Below are 21,990 nucleotides of genomic sequence, written 5' to 3'. Positions count from 1 at the left end.
CACTTCTGGTCAGGAACCAGGTTAGTTCTAGCTGTGTGGACTACCTCCAAGAACTACAAGTTGTGGCTATCCTAGCTGCGGTTTTATACTATGAAATACGCCTGGAGGCTGCAACTTCCTTGGGGCGGGGAGGAACTAGTTTTTAATTAAGTCTCAGACATAATGGGATTTCCAGAGATCCACATGTGAAAAATGTACTATAGCCCACATACATGAAAAGATTTCCCTAGTCCAAGTTACAGGTGACAACCCCATTGTTGACAGTATTTCCTAGCTGATCAAAGAGAAGGATATAGTTTGCACCTCCACCAATAATTCAATTTCCACAGGTAGAAACTGGTATCAAAAGGACTTCACCCCTTCAATCATTTCCAGTAGGCTGTCAAATACATTTCAAACATTCCTGTGTTAGTCTTGCTTTGTGTATTGAGACAATGGGCCGTCTCCTGAGTTCAGAAAGCCAGGCAGATAATCCCATTAGCAGGGAACCACTCTCAGAGGAACTGCAGACAGAAACTCAAAGTACTTCATTTGGCCAAGACAATCACCCATTTCTTTTAGATGCAAATGTAGTACAGCCAGATGACCATCACTTCAAAGCAGAATACACATGTGAGATATAGCTGACAAAAAAATGACAGAGATATGTTCCTGTACTCCCTAATATCATCAGCACCTCAATATATCACCACACCTCCCCTCTTTAGAATGGGGCAAGGCAGATGATCTTCCCAGATTATCCTGCCTGCACCTACATTGTTGGTTCTGCTTGACGGGACAGCCCATCAGCATTCCCATGATTGCTCCCCTTCCAGATGGCGCTGGCAGGTGATTCTAATGAATCATCCTGCCAAAGCCTACATTGACGGCCTGGCCGGGTGGGGTGACCCTTTAGCATCCTCAGAAGGGTTCCCCACCTGTCAGTTAGCTCCAAGCTATATGAATGGAAAGCTAGGTCAGGCTGCTGCAATGTGTCGTTGCCCTTGGCAACCTGACGTAACCAACCAGGGGAATGAGGGTCAGTGACGACCGTGAATTCGCAACCATAGAGACAGTGCTGCAGCTGGGGAAGGGTACCAACCATCGCTACACGCACTTTCTCTATAGTGGCAGGAGCTATCTCTCGGTCCCTTTGGGGAACTGCCGGTCTGCCTCCTCCACTTCGGACAGCTCCGAGGGAATAACTTCCCGGGACCCTCTCAGCCCGCCCCTCCCAGCTGGTGACCTGCTGGCCAGACCCCTGAGCTGTTCCAGGCTGCTGTCAAATCGAACAGCCCCAGAGAGCTCATTGCTGCCTGTCACGCATTCCAGGAAGGCTGCAGACGGAGAGGCTCCTGGGCCCTCAGGGCCAGGTTCCGAATTGGATGTGGCTGACCCAGCAACATTTGCCACTTCGGTGGACAGTCCCTGTGCTGTAGACCCGCTAGCGCTGCGGGTTACCATGGCATCTATGGGAGCGTCCACATTACACCTATCATAAACCACATCACCTTTGGTCTTAAAAACATCTGAAGGGGAAAGACCTGGCCTGGTGCCATCTGCCCCTTCAGTGGGCAATCCATCTGCTGCAGCCCAGCGAGCCCGGCTGGTTACTTCTGCAGCCGACGGAGTGTCCACCTGACACACAGCATTATGTAGCACAACACATATGACATCAGCATTATGCATCTTACACATATTGACATTTAGAACATTACATTCCACATCAACATTATCTGCTGCATTATACCCAGTGCTACCCAGCACTTCACAAGTAGCATCCACAGTTCTTGCATCGATCTCCTCGATAGTCCGTGCTTCATAAAGGACATCATCAGTTTCTGCATTCTCCGGATCAACATGTCCCACTCCAGGCCTAGGCACTGGAGACTCACTAGGGCTTGCTCCTAGCATACAGTCCGTAGCCCCTGGGGCCTCACCAGCACTCCCCACTTGCACTGCGTTATCAAACAGTACCTTGCAAGAGTCCTGAGCTTCTGTCGGGGATGCAGGCTCCCCGGAGTTTGAAGTAGGCTCATACCGGGCCACTAACCGTCCCAGGTCAGTACCCAGCAAAACGTTGGTGGGGATTTTGTCAGTTACCCCAACTTCTTTCAATCCGCTGCCGGCCCCCCAATCCAGGTGAACCAAGGCGGTGGGTATGGCTGGGGTGACACCCCCAATTCCTCGGACAGCAATCATTTTTCCAGGTATGTACTGCTCCGGGTTCACAAGCTGGGGATGTATGAGAGTCACTTCTGCTCCAGTGTCTCTCAGCCCAGTGGCAATTGTACCCCCAACCGTGACAAGCTGCAGATTCTCTGCATAGCCACTGGCATTTCTCGTAGCACACAAAGCAGTTGGGACTTCCCTGGGGTTTGAGGCCTCACTGGATTTTGGGGCCACCCTCTTCCTCTCTGGGCAAGTCGTGCTGAAATGACCCACCCTGTCACATACAAAGCATTTCCGAGTGTCAGTGGTTGGTTGCCTGAATCCAGGAGACAGCGGTGCTTGCCTCCTCTGGGTGCTGGGTGAAACAGGTTTAGCAATCTGTTCTCCTCTCCAGCTGGGCGTAGTAGTCCTCCGGGACTCGGGTGCCCTATGGGCCGTGTAGGAATCGGCCATTTCCGCAGCCTCATCCACGGTCTTTGGTTCTCGATCCAGCACAAACAGCCGGACCTCAACAGGACACGTGTGGGGGAACTGGTCTTTTATCATCAGTTCCTGCAGGGCATCCAAGGTTTCCACTGACACTCCTTTTAGCCACTGCTGGAAGGCAGTGCGCAGGTTGCACGCATGATCCAGGTAACTGTCATTAGGACCTCGCTGCACTGTCCTGAAACGTTTTCGATACACCTCTGGAGTGAGGTGGTATCACGCAATGATGGCTTTCTTAATCGCCTCAAAGTCGGTTTCTTCCTCCTGGGGGAGACTCACAAACGCCTCCAGGGCCTTGCCTCTCAGCCCTGGTGTGAGGTATCTTGCCCACTGGGGCACCCCATACTGCCGACAAGTCCTTTCAAACCTCTGTAGGAAAGTGTCTATGTCAGAGTCCTTGTCCATAGCGGGGAACTTATCCAGGGGGATTCTGTGGACTCGCTCACCTTCGCGTTCTGCGGGTCCAGCAGACCGGTTCTGCTGCTGAAGTTTAGCCAGCTCCAGCTGGTGTTGCCGTTGAGCACTTTCCCTCTCAGCCTGGTGTCGCTGTGCAACTTGTTCCCTCTGGGCTTGTCGTATTTCCCTCTCTGCTTGCCGATGTTCCAGAATCAGCTTTAGGCGCAGTTCGGGCTCAGCCGAACCTAGTAGCTGTAGGTCGGCTTCCAGAGATGTCATCTCCGTGTTCGGTGGATCATCCAGGACATCGACTCCACTCGCATTTTGTGGCAGGAGCGATTCCTCCTCTGGCGTGTCGTGAGCTGCATCCGCTGACGTTGAAGCACGGGCTCGCTCTGCCTCATCATACTCCTCGAGCGCACGAACTAACTGCTCTTTAGTCTGGCCGCTCACTGTCTCGATGCCTTTGTGCTTACACAGGTTGAGTAGTATCTCTTTGTTTTGCCTTGCGTAGCTGGATGCTTTCTGAGCCATCGTGCAAAAAATAAAAAGAAAAAAGGGGGGGAGGGAAAGCAAAATTCCAAGTGTGTATCTTTGAACAAACAAAAAAAAAAAACGTATAGATTCTGCACTGACTAGACTTCTGTAGGCTAGTGCTTCTAGCAAGCTTCCAGCCTTTAGTACTCAGAATAGCGAGCTAAACTGCGTACTAATGTATTAAACGTTCCCACCACTGCCAGCCAATTATGTCAGGAACCGGCCCGCGGCACGCCTGCGTATACGGTTCCCGACTGCGGGTTTGACCAGATCAAGCGGGGAGCAGCCTTATTCGAGCTAAAACAAGGCTGGGACCCCTCAGAACACCTCTCACAGCCACCACTAGCAGTTCGCTAGACACTTCCACTCTGCTGTCGAGTCCTCAGCGCGCACTCCGCGTTTTCATATTCGGGTCAGCGTTGCGCTTAGGCCGAATACGGGAATGCCACGCACCCACACACACACACAGTTGCAATCTTACACTGTAGTGAAGAAAAACCACTAACAGTCATTCCGAACGATACTGTTAGACTTCCCACTCGGCTGTCAAGCGCAGAAGTGCCTCATACACACAATGCAATTACAATTTCATATGATAGTGTTGCTCAAGCATACAATTAGGCATGGATTTATACACAGTTGCACTTCTATCTCTTCTAGGCTATGAGTGTTAGTTTAGCACAGCAGAAGTCAAGCTTATTAAATAACGATTTAATATTCCATAAAAAACGTGGAACAATGCAGAACAGATTATATACAAAATATTACAACAAATAAAATAAAAAGTTACAAAGATAAAAGTTACAAAAATAAGAAGTTACTAAGATACACACCAAGCAATTTTGCTTACCAAAATAAACGGGGAATTAAACATACCAGCGTATCGATCTGGCGTTGTTGCGGGAGTACGCACTTCTGGTCAGGAACCAGGTTAGTTCTAGCCGTGTGGACTACCTCCAAGAACTACAAGTTGTGGCTATCCTAGCTGCGGTTTTATACTATGAAATACGCCTGGAGGCTGCAACTTCCTTGGGGAGGGGAGGAACTAGTTTTTAACTTAATCTTAGACATAATGGGATTTCCAGAGATCCACATGTGAAAAATGTACTATAGCCCACATACATGAAAAGATTTCCCTAGTCCAAGTTACAGGTGACAACCCCATTGGTGACAGTATTTCCTAGCTGATCAAAGATAAGGATATAGTTTGCACCTCCACCAATAATTCAAATTCCACAGGTAGAAACTGGTATCAAAAGGACTTCACCCCTTCAATCATTTCCAGTAGGCTGTCAAATACATTTCAAACATTCCTGTGTTAGTCTTGCTTTGTGTATTGAGACAATGGGCCGTCTCCTGAGTTCAGAAAGCCAGGCAGATAATCCCATTAGCAGGGAACCACTCTCAGAGGAACTGCATACAGAAACTCAAAGTACTTCATATGGCCAAGACAATCACCCATTTCCTTTAGATGCAAATGTAGTACAGCCAGATGACCATCACTTCAAAGCAGAATACACATGTGAGATATAGCAGACAGAAAAATGACAGAGATATGTTCCTGTACTCCCTAATATCATCAGCACCTCAATATATCACCACAGTCCCCGCAGAGTATCAAAGGCGCACCAACAGCCGCACAACGTGGCTCACTCTGGCGTCCTCCTCCAACACCACCAGGCGTTGCGTTAGTGGTACATTATGCGACCTTAACATGCAACGTCCTGATGGGAAAGAGGCCTTAATGACTGACTAACTGTACAAGATTCATTTGCAAGCTTTCGAAACTTTAAATTTCTTCTTCATGCATGTTTCAGAGCTGGATCAGAATCATAAGTTAATAAATCATTGTGATTTCAGCCTGGCCACATTAATTGGGCAGTTCTGTTTTTCATTACAGGAGCTTTGCAAACAAATTCTGTTATCACTACTAAAATTGTAATGCTCACTAATTATATACATCTAATTGTTTTGAAGTTTAGTTTTATCATGGCTGATGTTAGATTGATACAATATGTTTTTACTCTTTAGGCCTTGTCTCCATATATTACCACATGACTCTCAGTTTCTTTGGCCAGCTATTGGATGAGCTCTCCATTTTGTGGGTTATTTGCCTTGGTTACGCAATATGGTTCCCTCGAAAATATTTTCCAAGATTCATCGAAACCAGGTAGGCTTGGCACATTGTTGAGCAGTCTCCTGTTTGGCTGTTACAATTCAATTAGTTGACAAAATAATGTATGCAATTTAGATTTGTCAGTAAAAAGATGTGTATACAGCCTTTAAATACTATATTTCTAGTGAGGTATACGTGATTTAAAGCATTTCTTTATTATTGCTTGCAAAATTGCATCAATGTTTTACAAATCGTTGCTAAAAATGCCCCATGCTTGTTTCATATGGGTGATTCAGACAGACACTACTGTTGCATGAAAGATCAGCAGAACTGCCAGGCAACTGGTATTGTTTAAAAGGAAATAAATATGTCAGTCTCCATATCCATCTTACTTCAGGTGTCCTTTAAACCTGATTCATGCAGTAAATTGTAGTTGGACATGCATCCAACTACAGTAACAACCTTTTTTTTTGGAAAGGTGAATGCTAAGCATATTCTTTTGTATGGAGAAGGAAAGAGAGGAGAGAAGGGGATATCTTACTGTAAGTGAATACAGTAGCAACCAGACACAAAATGCCAGGCAAATAATTACTACTCTGCAAAAAAGCAAAGACTCTGGTGGACAGGTAAAAACTGTGCATACAAACAAGCGGACTGAAGGTAGCCATAAACACCTAAATTGCCATTAAATGTGGCAAAACAATTGATAACTGTCTGATCTGAATCTTATCAGGGAGGGATCTATTGCTACCACACACAGAACATCAATTTCTCAATAGATGTCTTCATCAAGTCCCAATCTCTGCAGTAAACTGTGACTGAAAGCCTGTATGTAGCAGAAGAACAGTGCTCCGATGACATTACAACTACCAGCATAGAGTGCTGTGAAGTCTAAGACCTGTAATATAAATTTAAAGTGAGGCCAAACACCTCTACTCATACGTTGGCTAACGGACTCCGAATTTTAGGCCCTTAGGAAGAAGATCACACGGACACCAGCTACATGTTTGCAAACCAGATCTTCTTCTTTTAATAATGAAAGACTTCAAGTTTTTATAGCATTATAGTCACATAAAGCATTATGTCATTAAGTTAATAATTACAATATGGCATGATTGGTTCCTATTTCTGACTTTCATACCTGTCAGCTAATAATTTTGCTAAACACTGCAGAAACATACATATCTATCTGACATGTCCTAAGTCCTTTATTATCTGGTTTCAGTCAGCTAATCTGTTATGATAGAGGGAGAAAATTAAACTTTGAAATCATTAGACCCCCTTATCTAGTTTCTATTGCTCTGAGCTGCTGCTAGAGAGAAACAGATTTCTGTCTATTTTCCTATTATAACAGAAACTTAAGAGAACCTGTCTCGTTATACAAGGAGGATTCTACAGTTAGGTATATCTATATTAATGTAAACCTCACATTTCCCCCCTTTTGGCCATATGATGGCCACATAAATTAATAAATCAATTATAGCAACAATCAACAACAAGAATTTTACAGAGCAATTAAAATAAAGCTTTCTAACATAAACTTCTGACTACCCTATAGCTAAACGCGGCCACCACACGATAAGCGCAATAGTGACAAAGCGCGTTCAAGGCACGGTCACCGCACGTTAAGCGCAACAGTGACAAGCGTACCAACCCTGATAGCCAATTGGCCTTCAGGCACAGGATCTAATAGTTAGACCGACGATGTCACGCAATTTTCATACTCCTGGGTAGATATTTCATCATAGGAGCTTCTTCTTTGAACTAGGTAGATGTGAGCTTCAGATGTGCGAGTGCACCTGCTAATGAAACACATAATGAATCTATAGCAAAGGTAAAACATCAGAACTGTGAGCAGGAACATCACCAGATAGGCAACTATTTGTTTAAAGAACCCTCCAATTGAACCAAATAAATTTCCTATGTTTGTACCTTTAAAAGGATTCCATCCCTCATTGCCTATTTCCCTAGCGGTGTTTTGCAATTCTTTTACTTTTTGTAAGTGATTAAGGACAATGTCACCACTGTCGTCAATCCATGTACAACAATCATCCTGGACCACCATGCACATCCCCCCCTGGGCCGCTAATATATAATCTAAGGCCAATTTTCTTGTAGTGCCAACTTGCGTACTTGGGCTATTTCAACTGTGTTAGCAGTGACCGCTGCAATGGTCTCATTAAACATATTGTCAATTAGTCCAGAGTAGTCATTTAATCTTATCATCATTTGCATCCCCCAACCTGTCCATGTAGGGAAAAGGCCCATGCATAGTCATTGGCGGTAAACAGACTCCTTTTATATAGATTGTGATGGGGCAATAAATATTTCTTTGCAGTTGTAGCTTTTTCTTCTACAACAGCTACTCCTGGAGCTAAGGTGGCTACAGTACATGGACCATAGCTTCCTCTTGGCAGCCAGGCATAAGCCCAGCGTCCACAAACAAAGTAATAGGGTGGTTGCAATGAGATTATACCTCGTGAAAACATCTCTTTTGATACATTAACATGTGCTCCTGCTCCTATCATAGCAAGCTCTATTCCTAATAAGTTTGCACACTCCGGGATCCGGATGGCATCTAATACAGTGAAATTACATAAAGTTTTATTAATACCTTGATCTGAGGGAAAATTCATATAACCAGTGTTACCCCCTAGGAGCATAAGTAAAGCTATTCCTAGGGACCATGCGTCAGTACCTATATCATTTATGCTTACATTTTTCCAGAGCATAGTAAAGTTATATGTGGCGTTATTGCAATATGATTTGGGCAGTCTACCTAGGGATACTAGAGGTGTCTCAGGGATTTTTCTATATCCATGCATATTGTGGGCTTTGAATTAGGCATTGGTTTTAACACAGGGGTTCTCCAGACAGCTCTGGCTCTATCTGCAGTATGGTTTTGTCCTAAAATGTCCTCTTTACTTAATGCTTCATTTGTTATGGGGATGGCTATTAGTGGCAACCCCTTTGAATCCTTTGGCCTCATACCACATACCAAACATTTTGTTTTATTTTCAGCTAATGCCACTCTCCTTTGCAACGTCATGTACAAATTAGGTTCTTCCCAGAAGGATTCTTGTGCCTGTAAGATATTGACAACATATACAAACAGTACAATACTTAATGCTGTCAGATTAACCATCCTTGCTTTTGGTCACTTTCTTACAATGACTGACGTGAATCCAGGTAGTGAATCCCTCAAGTTTTACTGCAGTAGCTGTCACAAGGAGAACTTGATAAGGCCCTTGAAATCTGGCTTCCAACGATTTCCTGTTAAACCGCTTCAATACAACATAATCTCCTGGCAAAAGTTTGTGCGAATCTTGTATACAGTTTGGTTCTGGAATGCAATGAGGTACAGACTAACCAGCAAGCTCATGGTGACCCAGAACTCATTGGAGTGTGTAAGGGACTACAATGGTCCTAAAAGCCCCCTTACTAAGATGTTAAGAAAAACAAAAATTTGCTTTCCTAAAACAGAAAGAATTTGCGATAATTCAGGTTGGAGTGAGCTCGAGATGTCTCCCAGGAATGCAATGATAAATGCTTTTATGAGTTTCAGTTAGATGGTTCTGTAGGGCAATGACATATTCTGCTAAATTGGAATGAAATGACTGTAGCTGCTGAGGTAGATATATTTTGGTGCGTGGTACCTGCCCAAACAGAATTTCATAAGGGCTTAATCCAAGTCTGTGGCTCATTGGAGTGGTTCTAATGCTGTATAAGACAATAGGCAAGCATTCTGGCCATGGTTTCCCTGTATCCTCACACATTTTACCTAACTTAGTTTTAATGGTACTGTTTAATCTTTCTACTTTCCCACTACTTTGTGGATGGTAGGGAGTATGGAAAGCCTGTTTGATACCCATGGCCTGCATTATTTCTTGTACCACCTGTCCTGTGAAATGAGAGCCTTGATCACTGTCAATTACCTCTGGTAGTGAGTATCTACATATTACCTCAGACAGCAGTTTCTTAGCAACTGTTTTAGCATTTGCTTTGGCCACAGGCCAACATTCGGGCCAACCTGAAAAGATATCAACACAGACCAACGCATATTCATACACTCCCACCTTTGGGAGCTGTATGAAATCAATTTGCAACCTTTGAAACGGGTACTCTGGCCTAGGCATATGCCTTTGCCTTACCTTGACTACTTGCCCAATATTATGTCGCATGCAGATTTCACAATTTGCTGTGACTCGGGCAGCAACGGAGCTGAACCCAGGTGCTATCCAGTATTTACCTACCAGAGCAACCATATTGTTCTTACCCATGTGAGTTGGACCATGTGTCAGAGCAGCCATCATTGGGTATAGAGATCTAGGAAGACAGAACAAAGATCCTGCCCTCCACACTCCATCTTCTTCTTGCTGTGCCCCCTTACTACTCCATGCAGCTTTGTGGCTGGTAGCTTCTTGTCTTTGTAGAGTTTTCAGCATCTCCACATCCACTGGTACAGGTGGAATCTGAGATATTGAACAGTGCAACTTCCGACAGGGGGGGTGAGAGCTGCGGCTTTGGCAGCGGCGTCTGCTCTTCAATTACCTTTAGCTTCCTTTGACTGCTCTTTTGTGTGTGCTTGTACTTTTAATATGGCTACCCTGGATGGTAACTGGAGAGCCTCAAACAAGTTACTTACTAGATCAGCATTTTTAATTGGTTTACCTGCAGCCGTCATAAAGTTCCTGGACCTCCAAATCGGACCGTAGTCGTGTGATATGGAAAATCCATACCTGCTATCTGTAAAGACATTGGCAGTCTTACCTGTGGCCAGAGTACAGGCTTCAATGAGAGCATAAAGCTCAGCTTTTTTGGGCTGATTTATTTGGAGGTAAAGATTTCTGTACCACTGTTTAGGATTTCAAGTACACTGTGGGGTGTTAACAGATTAAGAGTATGTCCTAGCACCAAGTCAGCCGACTTGGTAAGCATGAGGGCACAAGCTGCTACACTCCTGACACATCCAGGGGACCCTTGAATCACTGGATCAAGTTTGGCTAAAAAATAGGCCATAGGCCTCTGCTTGAAGCCATGCATTTGAGTGCGTACTCCTGTTGCATGTCCTTTGCTCTCATGGCAGAAAAGGAAAAACTCTTTCTTGTAGTCAGGCAGCCCCAACACTGGTGCTGTGACTATGGCTTGTTTTAAGGCCTCAAAAAGATGCTTTGCCTGGTTCAGTGATTACAAATGGTTCCCTGGAGACACTCTCATACAAAGGTGTCATCAGCTGGGATGCATTGGGAATCCAATCCCTGCAGTAACTTACTAAACCCAGAAATGTCCTTAACTTCCTGACAGATGTTGGCATTGGGTCATTTTTAACATTGGATACCCTCCTGTCTGCTGTTAGACGGTTTGCTCCTTGTGGAATGCAGTGACTAAGAAATGTTACACATGGCAGACAGTATTGAAACCTTGTTAACTTTTTTTTTGCTAGAGATGATAACATAGCAAACTGAAATGTAAATGTAATACCACTTCTGATGTGCAGGTGATGCTTTAACACTTGTATTTATGTATATTCACCAACAATCCTCTATGCTGCTTAGTCACTGTACTATATTCCTCTATTTGTCTCTTCCTTTAAATGCTTATTGCTTCAACAAATATGATACTTGCTGCCGTATTGCCTCTCCATAGACAGTCTTTGCTCCTTTTCAAACCTTCCCTTTTCAAGGCTGCACTACCAGCAGATGTTGTTGCACCCCTAGACATAGCTGCTCCAGCTCCAACACCTTACACCTTGATGCTTTCATCTGGTCACCCAGCAGGCAATCTTTTCCTCGGGGCATATCTATACTGTCCAGCATAGAAACATTCTACAACCTGTTCTGGCTTTTTCTGAGATTCTGTCATCCACAATTTAATCTGAGTACTTAACTGTTTCTTTTCTAGCCATTTCTGATGTCTGGCTATAAAATCTTTCCAAAACTCATAATCTAATCTTCCACCATCTGGCATTTTTTCTTTCTTGCAAATACTTTTAAACGGGGCTGTAGCCCACGTACCATGGGTGTCTGTCATCCACTCAACTGCTGTCTTACCAGGAGGTTTAGGATCAAGACCTGCTTGATCCGAGCCAAGAGGGGTAGATACATTATTTCCCATCCTTAGCTTACACACTTACTACTTCAAAAAGTGCACTTTGTATCACGGGTTGGCCAACCACTTACTACAAATACATGAGATAAAACCTCTAGACACCTTTTTATCAGACACCCTTATTCTATCTAGCAAACGTAATTTCTCAAATGCCTATAAACACAACGTTCCTAGCCCTCTACCTGCAAAATATATTTAGACCAAGAGATATGATGCGGTAATATGTTCCCAAGATATCTGCTAGTTTAGTCTGCAAATAGTTAACTTCTGTGTTAGCAATGAAGCTTTTACACAGCGAGAGAAACTTACAAACCAGGGGCCCTTTGACCTGTGAGTTTACCTCTAATCTCAGGCCGGTTAATGAGAGATATATTCTCTCTAGCAAGCAGAGGCCTGTTAATTATTAACTAATATAGACTGAACTGAAACAGAAAGCTTTGGCAGACGTGAGGAGTGAAACACTGCTACGCAGCGTTTATACACAGTCTTATATTATTGACATATATTATGGTCTAGAATTTGCGTAAAAACCACTTCCTAATGCCACCTCAATAAAGCCACTGATTAAATCAACAAAGCTAAAACCGCAGCAACCTGTCTATGATCTATTTATAACACTTTACAACCTTTTTTGAAAAGACATGCATAAACAACAAAGTTACAGCTACAAATTACATCAACACTGCACTGTAAGGTATTACACATGCATTTTCAGAATGACCGTTAATAAACCCCAAATACAATGTTAGATTACATAAAAACAAGCACCACAGACAAGACAAATACATCCAAGTAGCCAAGGTTCAGTTTTTGCGAGGCATTAATACTCACCCAGACCACAAGAGGCTGTGAGAGAGAGGAGACAAAGATATATAGGAGCTAAGTCAAGCGGTTCTTACCAAGTTGACAGATCTTCCACTAGGCAACTGTTGTCCTGCTATCTCACACCTCAGACAATCCTAGGTGAATATTATCTGCTCGGTCCCTGTTCGGGCGCCAAATTGTGAAGTCTAAGACCTGTAATATAAATTTAAAGTGAGGCCAAACACCTCTACTCATACGTTGGCTAACGGACTCCGAATTTTAGGCCCTTAGGAAGAAGATCACACGGACACCAGCTACATGTTTGCAAACCAGATCTTCTTCTTTTAATAATGAAAGACTTCAAGTTTTTATAGCATTATAGTCACATAAAGCATTATGTCATTAAGTTAATAATTACAATATGGCATGATTGGTTCCTATTTCTGACTTTCATACCTGTCAGCTAATAATTTTGCTAAACACTGCAGAAACATACATATCTATCTGACATGTCCTAAGTCCTTTATTATCTGGTTTCAGTCAGCTAATCTGTTATGATAGAGGGAGAAAATTAAACTTTGAAATCATTAGACCCCCTTATCTAGTTTCTATTGCTCTGAGCTGCTGCTAGAGAGAAACAGATTTCTGTCTATTTTCCTATTATAACAGAAACTTAAGAGAACCTGTCTCGTTATACAAGGAGGATTCTACAGTTAGGTATATCTATATTAATGTAAACCTCACAGTGCGGAGGGCACAACACTAGGCCATAGGGGCTAGACTAACTTGATATCCTAGGTAGGTGGCCCAAGTCTATTTTTAATCAGGAGCAAACTGTTAACAGTAGTTCTAGTGTATGTATAATTGAAGTGGTTTTTGTTACGTTTTATTGGTTATTAGGTTACTCCTTCAGGTTAAATACAATTTTCTGTGGTAGCTTAAAAAGTACATAGACAGGATGTGTGGTTAGTACTGGAGCTTCAGACTCCCCTTATTCTTATAGTGGCAGAAGTGGCATTATATGTCCCCTGCATTAACAACAGACCTCTACATGGCATCCATTTACATGTGTGTTTGGGTTTTGCTTCTAACTAGCATTTCTGTAGTACAAAGTGGGGCACTTTGTTTCATAATCTGATCATTTTAGTCATGTTAATACACTTAAAGCACCAATATTTTACTCTAACAATAGTATTCCCTTCAGATCATGAGTATATACTGTAGATTCAACTTCTAACCTTTTAAAAATCACAGAACACATTCTAAATGCAAAGATATACATAGGAGTACAAAAAAAGCTGGGCACCCAACACCAGCCATCAGTGTCAGGAACCGGCCCGCGGCACGCCTGCATATACGGTTTCCGACTGCGGGTTTGACCAGATCAAGCGGGGAACAACCTTATTCAAGCTACAGACAAGGCTGGGACCCCTCAAACGCTCCTTACTGCCACCACTAGCTGTTGCTAGAAACGTCCACTCTGCGGTCGAGTGCTCATGCAATCCGCGTTTTCATATTCGGGTCAGCTTTGCGCTTAGGCCGAATATGGGACCGCCACGTACGCACACACACAATTGCAATCTTACACTGTGGTGAAGCAAAACCACTAACAGTCGTTCCGAACGATACCGTTAGCTACTCTGCTGTCAAGCTACTCGCACTGGCGTTTTCGTACGTTGAGTCAGCTGCGCGCTTTAGGCCAACGTATGACAAACGCCCCACACACAATGCAATCACAATCTTATACGGTAGGACTGCTCAAACATACACTTAGGCATGGACTTATACACAGTTGCACTTCAGTCTCTTCTAGGCTATGAGTGTTAGTTTAGTACAGCAGAAGTCAATCTTATTAAATAACAATTTAATATTCCAGAAAAAAATGGAACAATGCAGAAAATATATACAAAAGATGTGCAAAAAACAAAGTAAAAAAGTTACAAAGTAAAAGTTACAATATACACACAAGGACAGTTGCGTAAAATAAACGGGGGAAAAAAAGAGAACGTTACCAGCGTAGGTTAGAACGTTGTTGGCGGGAGCACGACGTTTTTCGACCAGGAGTCGAGATCATCCCTAGCTATGCGCCATCTCCAGGAGAAGATCCTTTCTAGGCATCTGGCCCTGCTTTTCATACGGTGAGATACGCCCGGAGGCTGTAACTTCCTTGGGGAGGGGAGGAACTAGTTTTAAAAGTGTATTTCACAGCAGATCAAAGGTGGGGACTTAACTGCTCTTGGCAAATAAGCCATTACCTGGCCAGAGGCTAACGCAATTTCCCCGTTTGTGACATCACGGTCTGCGAAGCCACTTGTCACATCTGGGCTAGCTTTGAAATGCGAAATTCAAGGCTTTTCACACCTGGCAGACTTCAAAGCAATTCAGACCCCAGGTAAAATTGTATCAAAAAAGGACTTCAAACCACTTCACCCACTTCCAGGTAGGCTGTCCTCTGACTTCAAACATTCCTGTGTTAGCTTCCACTGTCCAGTCTGGATTGTATTTTGGCTTATTGACATATGCACAGAGTTCAAAGCACGGCAACAAAAGACAAAAGAGGGGCTCGTTATTTAATTACCTCTTTTCCAATTAGGAGCAGACAATGGCCATTGAATGCAGAGTTAATTTACATTATATAAGGAACTCCAGGAAGCTGCCAGCCTTCAAAGCCAGACTGGCTAGCAGACAATCCCATATGATACAGTAGTACACAGCAGACATAAAAATGGGAAAATAAAAATATACTACTGTATTATCCTTAACAGCATCAGCACCCCAATATATCACCACAATCAGTAGCCAATACTAACTATGGGCTATCAATAGCCAATCGACTAGTACTTCCGATAGATAGTGCTTTTAGGCAATACTAGGCGATCAGCTACTTATAGCCAAATGGCTATTACTATGGTTGTGAGTGGCCAATTAGCTAGGGATGGTGTTAAGCATTAGGAGCGAAGGATAGTGTTAAGGCCAGTACCCACAACACATTCAGCTTTAGGCATTAGGAGGGGAGGATATTGTTAGGCATGAAAGAAGCCTGTGGCTAATCAGACTTGAGTCAGAGCACCTGTTTTGCAAGCTTTTCCTAGGTCTTTGTATATTAGAAACAGGATCAGGACAGCCAGGTAAACTGCATTATTTAAAAGGAAATAAATCTGTCATCTTTCATATCCCGCTCACCTCAGGTTCTCTTTAATTATCAGCATAAAGTGGCGTACAGTTCACCCAACACTTTTCCAATACGTATTCTAGATAACAGGAAGCTTCATAAATTCTAAGGGAAAAAGAAGGGAGAGATAAAGAGCCATAAAGACAGAATCATAAAAAAGGATTGATAGCTATTTAGGACTCTCTGGTCGTCATTGAGCTCTGCTTGTCTTGTATTACATAGGATTATTATACACAATTCAAAGGTTTTATGGCCCTGCACAAATTTAGAGCCACCTTTGAGAACCAAACCATCGAATTGCTAGCATTAGGTTTTAGGTGGGAAAAATTAATGGTTAAACTTACTGTGTTGTTTTTATGGTATGTAAACTTCAACGTTCATCCATCCTAGAATTGGTAATTACAGTGACAAATGTAACATGATGAATACAACATATAACAGATTGCAATATACAAAATAAATAACAAATTCCAAGACATAAAAGGGTTAGAGAGCCCTGCCCTTGCAAGCTTACAATCTAAAGGTGATGGTTCTGTGCAGAGGAAGCAAATTTGCACAGATCTCTCATGTGATTGAGTTTTCAATATGGAATGTTCCAGGAAAAGCTGCATCAAATGATAAAATTGTGTGAGGAGTAGTAGCAGCTTTTCCTGGAACATTCCATATTGAAAACTCAATTTTTTATGGTTAATATAGGTAAATAGGGGACTATTTACCTATATTAACCATAAAAAACTCAGCAGGTCAAACTAGGGCTGCAATTTAGTTATCGTTGTTGTCTTAATAACCAATTCACATTTCTTGCTTTGTGACAGGAGCCAGTTTGGAATGGTCATCCTGATTACAGCAGTAATCAGCACGCTGTTGTCATTTGTGAAGCCTACTATCAATGCCTATGTCTTAAACAGCATAGCCTTCCATATACTGTACGTTTTGTGGAAAGAAATAAGGAAGTAAGTTTTAATTTTTAACTTCTACCAAAATATGGAAGCAAATTCCTTAATATACATACACAGTAGAATCCCATTACGGTAAGCTCTGATATAGTAAACTCAGTCCTCAGGTCCAATTCATCTGTATAAATATACAATGTATGACCAATTCTAATATAGAAAACTGCTTTTACTGGTCCCTTGGAGTCAGAGCTGGGACAAGGTCCTCCAGCACCCGAGGCTAAGACACCAAAGTGCGACCCTCCATCCCTCCCACCCCAGCTGTCACACACTGATTGCTATTAGACTAAGAGGGCCACGGGGTCCACAACCTACCCAACACCTTAATATCTAGTTATCTGGCTTGCAGTCACTGCTATGTATCCCCTTTTCTTATTTCTTTCTGCTTCAAACACAATTAGGAATGACATCTGAATGAATTGTGCGCCCCCCCCTACACTGCGCCCTGAGGCTGGAGCCTCTCCAGCCTATGCCTCGGCCCAGCCCTGCTTGGAGTTTACTATCAATTCGACTCTACTGTTTGTGTTAGAATATATATACCGTATTTTTCGGAATATAAGACGCTCCGGCATATAAGACGCACCTAGGTTTAGGGGGCAAAAATCAAAGAAAAAAAAAAAAACTAATCCTAGGTGCGTCTATGGTGCAGGGGGCGTCTTATGGACCCTTTCTCCCTAAACTACACTGCCCATCTACACCACACTGGCCTAAGCTACACTGCCCATCTATACCACACCACACTTCACTTACCCCTGCTGCCCCCACTACACTACACTTCACTAACTAACCCCTGCTGCTGTAACCACCTACTACACTACACTACACTACACTAACCAACCCCTTCTGCCACCACCAAATACACTACACTAGCTAAACCCTGATGAAACATCTCACCTGATCCTGTCTCCACGATCCTCTCCTCCCCCATCTGGCTTTCTTCATCAGAGGGCGCCCGTCATTCAGGATGCAGGTCTTCAGGGTCCAAGCTGCGGCACTCCTCTTCAGCTGCAGTCTCCTCTCTTCATCCCAGGACGTCTTGTCATGCATTGTGACCGTCTTCAGAGCCCCAGCTGCCCGCGGTCCTCTTCGCCGCAGTCTTAGCATAGACTGCAGCCTTGCGATATACATGTGCTGCCGCCGCCATCTTTCCTAGTTACGGCGTCCTCACCCGACGTCCTCCCTAGTTACAGCGTCCTTCCCTGAAGTCCTCGATAGTTACAGCGTCCTTCCCCGACGTCCTCCCTAGTTACAGTGCCCTCTGCTGGTTGATCTGCGACGCACATGTGCGCGTGACGTCAGAGGCACTGTAACTAGGAAGGACGTCAGGGGAGGACGCTGTAACTAGGGAGGACGTCGGGGAGGACGCTGTAACTAGGGAGGACATCGGGGGAGGACGCCGTAACTAGGAAGGATGGCGGCGGCGGCAGCACATGTATATCGAAAGGCTGCAGTCTATACGAAGACTGCAGTGAAGAGGCGCGCGGGCAGCTGGGGCTCTGAAGACGTTCACAATGAATGACAAGACGTCCTGGGATGAAGAGCGCCAGACGAAGAGGAGAGGATCGCGGCAACAGGAGCCGGTAAGTATATTCCAGAGCCACATTTACCGCATCTTTGGAATATAAGACGCACCCACTTTTCCCCCTCATTTTTGGGGAAGAAAAAGTGCGTCTTATATTCCGAAAAATATGGTATATATATATATATATATATATATATATATATATATATATATATATATATATATATATATATATATATATATATATATATATATATATATATATATATATATATATATATATATATATATATACATATACATACATACATACATATATATACATATATATACATATGTATATATGTATATATGTGTGTATGTGTGTATGTGTGTATGTGTGTATGTGTGTATGTGTGTATGTGTGTATGTGTGTATGTGTGTATGTGTGTATGTGTGTATGTGTGTATGTGTGTATGTGTGTATGTGTGTATGTGTGTATGTGTGTATGTGTGTATGTGTGTATGTGTGTATGTGTGTATGTGTGTATATATATATATATATATATATATATATATATATATATATATATATATATATATATATATATATATCTCAATCTATATATATATCAATCTATCTATATATATATATATATATCTATCTATATCTATGTATGTATACATACACACACACACACACACACACACACACACATACACACACATACATGCATACATACAGTGGTTTGCAAAAGTATTCGGCCCCCTTGACGGTTTCAACATTTTGTCATATTACTGCCAGAAACATGAATCATTTTATTGGAATACCATGTGAAAAACCAATACAAAATGGTATACACATGAGAAGTGGAGCGGGAATCATACGATTCAAAACATTTTTTACAAATAAATAACTGCAAAGTGGGGTGTGCGTAATTATTCAGCCCCCTTTGGTCTGAGTGCAGTTGCCCATAGACATTGCCTGATGAGTGCTAATGACTAAATAGGCCTTTATGGAAGAGTGGTAAGAAGAAAGCCATTGTTAACAGAAAAGCATAAGAAGTTCTGTTTGCAGTTTGCCACAAGCTATGTGGGGGACACAGCAAACATGTGGAAGAAGGTGCTCTGGTCAGATAAGACCAAAATGGAACTTTTTGGCCAATATGCAAAATGCTATGTCTGGCGGAAAACTAACACTGCACTCTGAACACACCATCCCCACTGTCAAATATGGTGGTGGCAGCATCATGCTCTGGGGGTGCTTTTCTTCAGCAGGGACAGGGAAGCTAGTCAGAGTTGATGGGAAGATGGGTGGAGCCAAATACAGGGCAATCTTGGAAGAAAACCTCTTGGAGACTGCAAAAGACTTGAGACTGGGGCGGAGGTTCACCTTCCAGCAGCACAACAACCCTAAACATAAAGCCAGGGCATTAATGGAATGGTTTAAAACAAAACCTATCCATGTGTTAGAATGGCCCAGTCAAAGTCCAGATCTAAATACAATCGAGAATCTGTGGCAAGATCTGAAAACTGCTGTTCACAAATGCTGCCCATCTTATCTGACTGAGCTGGAGCTGTTTTGCAAAGAAGAATGGGCAAGGATTTCAGTCTCTAGATGTGCAAAGCTGTCTCTACATACCCTAAAAGACTGGCAGCTGTAATTGCAGCAAAAGGTGGTTCTACAAAGTATTGACTCAAGGGGCTGAATAATTATGCACAACCCACTTTGCAGTTATTTTTTCTTAAAAAAATGTTTGGAATCCTCCTACCTATCACAGGAGATCGCAAAGGCCGCCAACAGACCAGCCCAACTATTCCGCACAGTTGATAGACTATGTAACCCATCCTGTCTTAAAGAGAACCTGAGGTGGGATTTAATTATGTTACTGGGGCACATAGGCTGGTTGTGCACACTAAGACCAGCCTCCGTTGCCCCATGGTGTGCCTCCATGTCTCCCCTGTGCACCGCTATACCCCCGCAGTGCTGGCGACACGCAGCGTGTCGCCAGCACAATGTTTACCTAAGCGCTGTCTGTCAGCGCCGCTCCCCCGCCTCCTCCACATCGGCGCTTACCGCCCGTGTCCCTTCCCTCCCGCTGATAGGAGGGAAGTGACGCGGGCGGGTAGCGCCGATGCGGAGGAGGTGGGGGAGCGGCGCTGACTTGTAGCGCATAGTAAACATTGTGCGTGTCGCCACCACTGCGGGGGGGGTATATCGGCGCGCAGAGGGGGGACATGGAGGCACACCATGGGGCAACGGAGGCTGGTCTTAGTGTGCACAACCAGCCTCTGTGCCCCAGTAACATAATTAAATCCCACCTCGGGTTCTCTTTAAGCATACTAGAACTCCCTCAAAGGAGCTATGTGAGAAATTTGCTTGCTACTTTGCTGACAAAGTATCCTCTATTCGGTCTCTCATTCAGTCCACAGCACCCAAGACTCATGCAACTCCTGGAAATAGCTGCAAAAACAACCTAACACCCTGGACTGACTTCAAAAGTATTATTGAGGAAGAGATCTCGGACATCCTCCGTCGCCTCCGTCAGACCTGGACCCTGGACCAACTAAACATATGCTGAAATGCCCTGACCTGCTTGGTCCAGCATTTCACAAAATAGTAAATTGCTCTCTGGAAGCAGGGAGGTTTCCTACCTCTCTAAAAAAAAAAAAAAGGAATCATCAAACCCCTTCTTAAAAAACCTTCCATGGATCCAGATGCAATGAGCAGCTACAAACCTGTCTCCAACCTTCCCTTCTTAGGTAAAGTTATTGAAAAGGATGTCTATCTGCTACTTGAAACCAAGCTGTTAGTAAACAACATCCTGGACCCTTTACAATCTGGCTTTAAGAAACACCACAGCTGTGAAACAGCCCTCATCCAAGTCTGCAACGATCTGCTCATGGCAAGGGACGGAGGGGAATGCTCCATCCTAATCCTGTTGGATCTCTCAGCGGCTTTTGATACAGTTGACCATGAAATCCTGCTTAACAGACTGCAGGACTACTGTGGCGTCAGTGGATCAGTCCTCCACCGGTTCAGATCATTCCTGACTGACAGAACACAGGGAGTATCCCTAGGACCTATAATGTCCAAACCTGCACCTCTACAATTCGGAGTGCCACAAGGACAAATCCTATCCCCTCTGCTGTTTGTGTTACAATCTGCATCTGCTGGTAGATTTCTGTATGTACTACCTCTGCTTCACCAGCAGATGTCACCAGCCTCTATGAATTTACAGCCTGAACTTTCCTCTGCCCACCAGCAGAGGGTGGACTCTCTGGAGATGTCTTCACAGACAGGGAGGAGGCCTGGACTATCACATGGCCTTTCAGCATGGTATTTAGGCCACACCTGAACACTCAGAGCTTGCTAGCTCTTTGTTCCTGATCCTAGCCATCCTGCCCTGAGTTCCCTGTTCCTGGTGTTGTTCCTTGATTCCCTGCTGTATTGATCTCCCGTGTTTTGACCTTGTGCCTTGTATACCGACTACTCTTTGCCTAGCGATTACTGTACTGTTTGATCTCCTGTGTATGACCTTGCTTGCCTGACTATCCGTGCGTCTCCTCCTCGATTGTTATCCTGCATATATATCTATTGTGCTTATTATTTGGATCCAGGGTCCGTGTGCACACAGTCAATACACTGGACCTACTCTGCATAACTCGCTTATGCAGAGAGGTCCTTGTATAAACCCTGATTTTCATACCTTTCTGTATGCTTATTGTTTGTATCTACCTGTATTATTTGGTTGTAGTGCATGTAT

General features: G+C 43.6%; 1 protein-coding gene and 1 long non-coding RNA gene across 5 annotated transcripts in view; one reads left to right on the top strand and one right to left on the bottom strand.

The window, feature by feature from the left end:
• Positions 1 to 21,990, top strand: part of ACER1 (alkaline ceramidase 1) — a 200,520-nt gene that overhangs the window by 155,412 nt on the left and 23,118 nt on the right. For all 3 annotated transcript variants that reach the window (XM_068233760.1, XM_068233761.1, XM_068233759.1), the window contains 2 exons: positions 5,602 to 5,740; positions 16,586 to 16,723. In XM_068233760.1, coding sequence (XP_068089861.1) covers positions 5,602 to 5,740; positions 16,586 to 16,723 — 277 coding nt within the window. The remainder of the gene's footprint in view (positions 1 to 5,601; positions 5,741 to 16,585; positions 16,724 to 21,990) is intronic.
• The window catches only part of LOC137508550 (uncharacterized), a 76,193-nt gene continuing 60,911 nt past the window's right edge, over positions 6,709 to 21,990 (bottom strand). Inside the window, exons 2-3 of one of the 2 annotated variants that reach the window (XR_011020484.1) lie at positions 15,782 to 15,875; positions 6,709 to 7,488 (exon numbers count right to left, since the gene is read on the bottom strand). This is a non-coding gene — a long non-coding RNA (uncharacterized lncRNA). The remainder of the gene's footprint in view (positions 7,489 to 15,781; positions 15,876 to 21,990) is intronic. The other variant, XR_011020483.1, reaches the window with a different exon arrangement.

The sequence above is a fragment of the Hyperolius riggenbachi genome, chromosome 1 (genome assembly GCF_040937935.1).
Source record: "Hyperolius riggenbachi isolate aHypRig1 chromosome 1, aHypRig1.pri, whole genome shotgun sequence".
NCBI classification, from domain to species: Eukaryota; Metazoa; Chordata; class Amphibia; order Anura; family Hyperoliidae; genus Hyperolius; species Hyperolius riggenbachi.
Note: the sequence above shows the minus strand (reverse complement) of the source record. Positions and strands in the feature narration are given on the sequence as shown.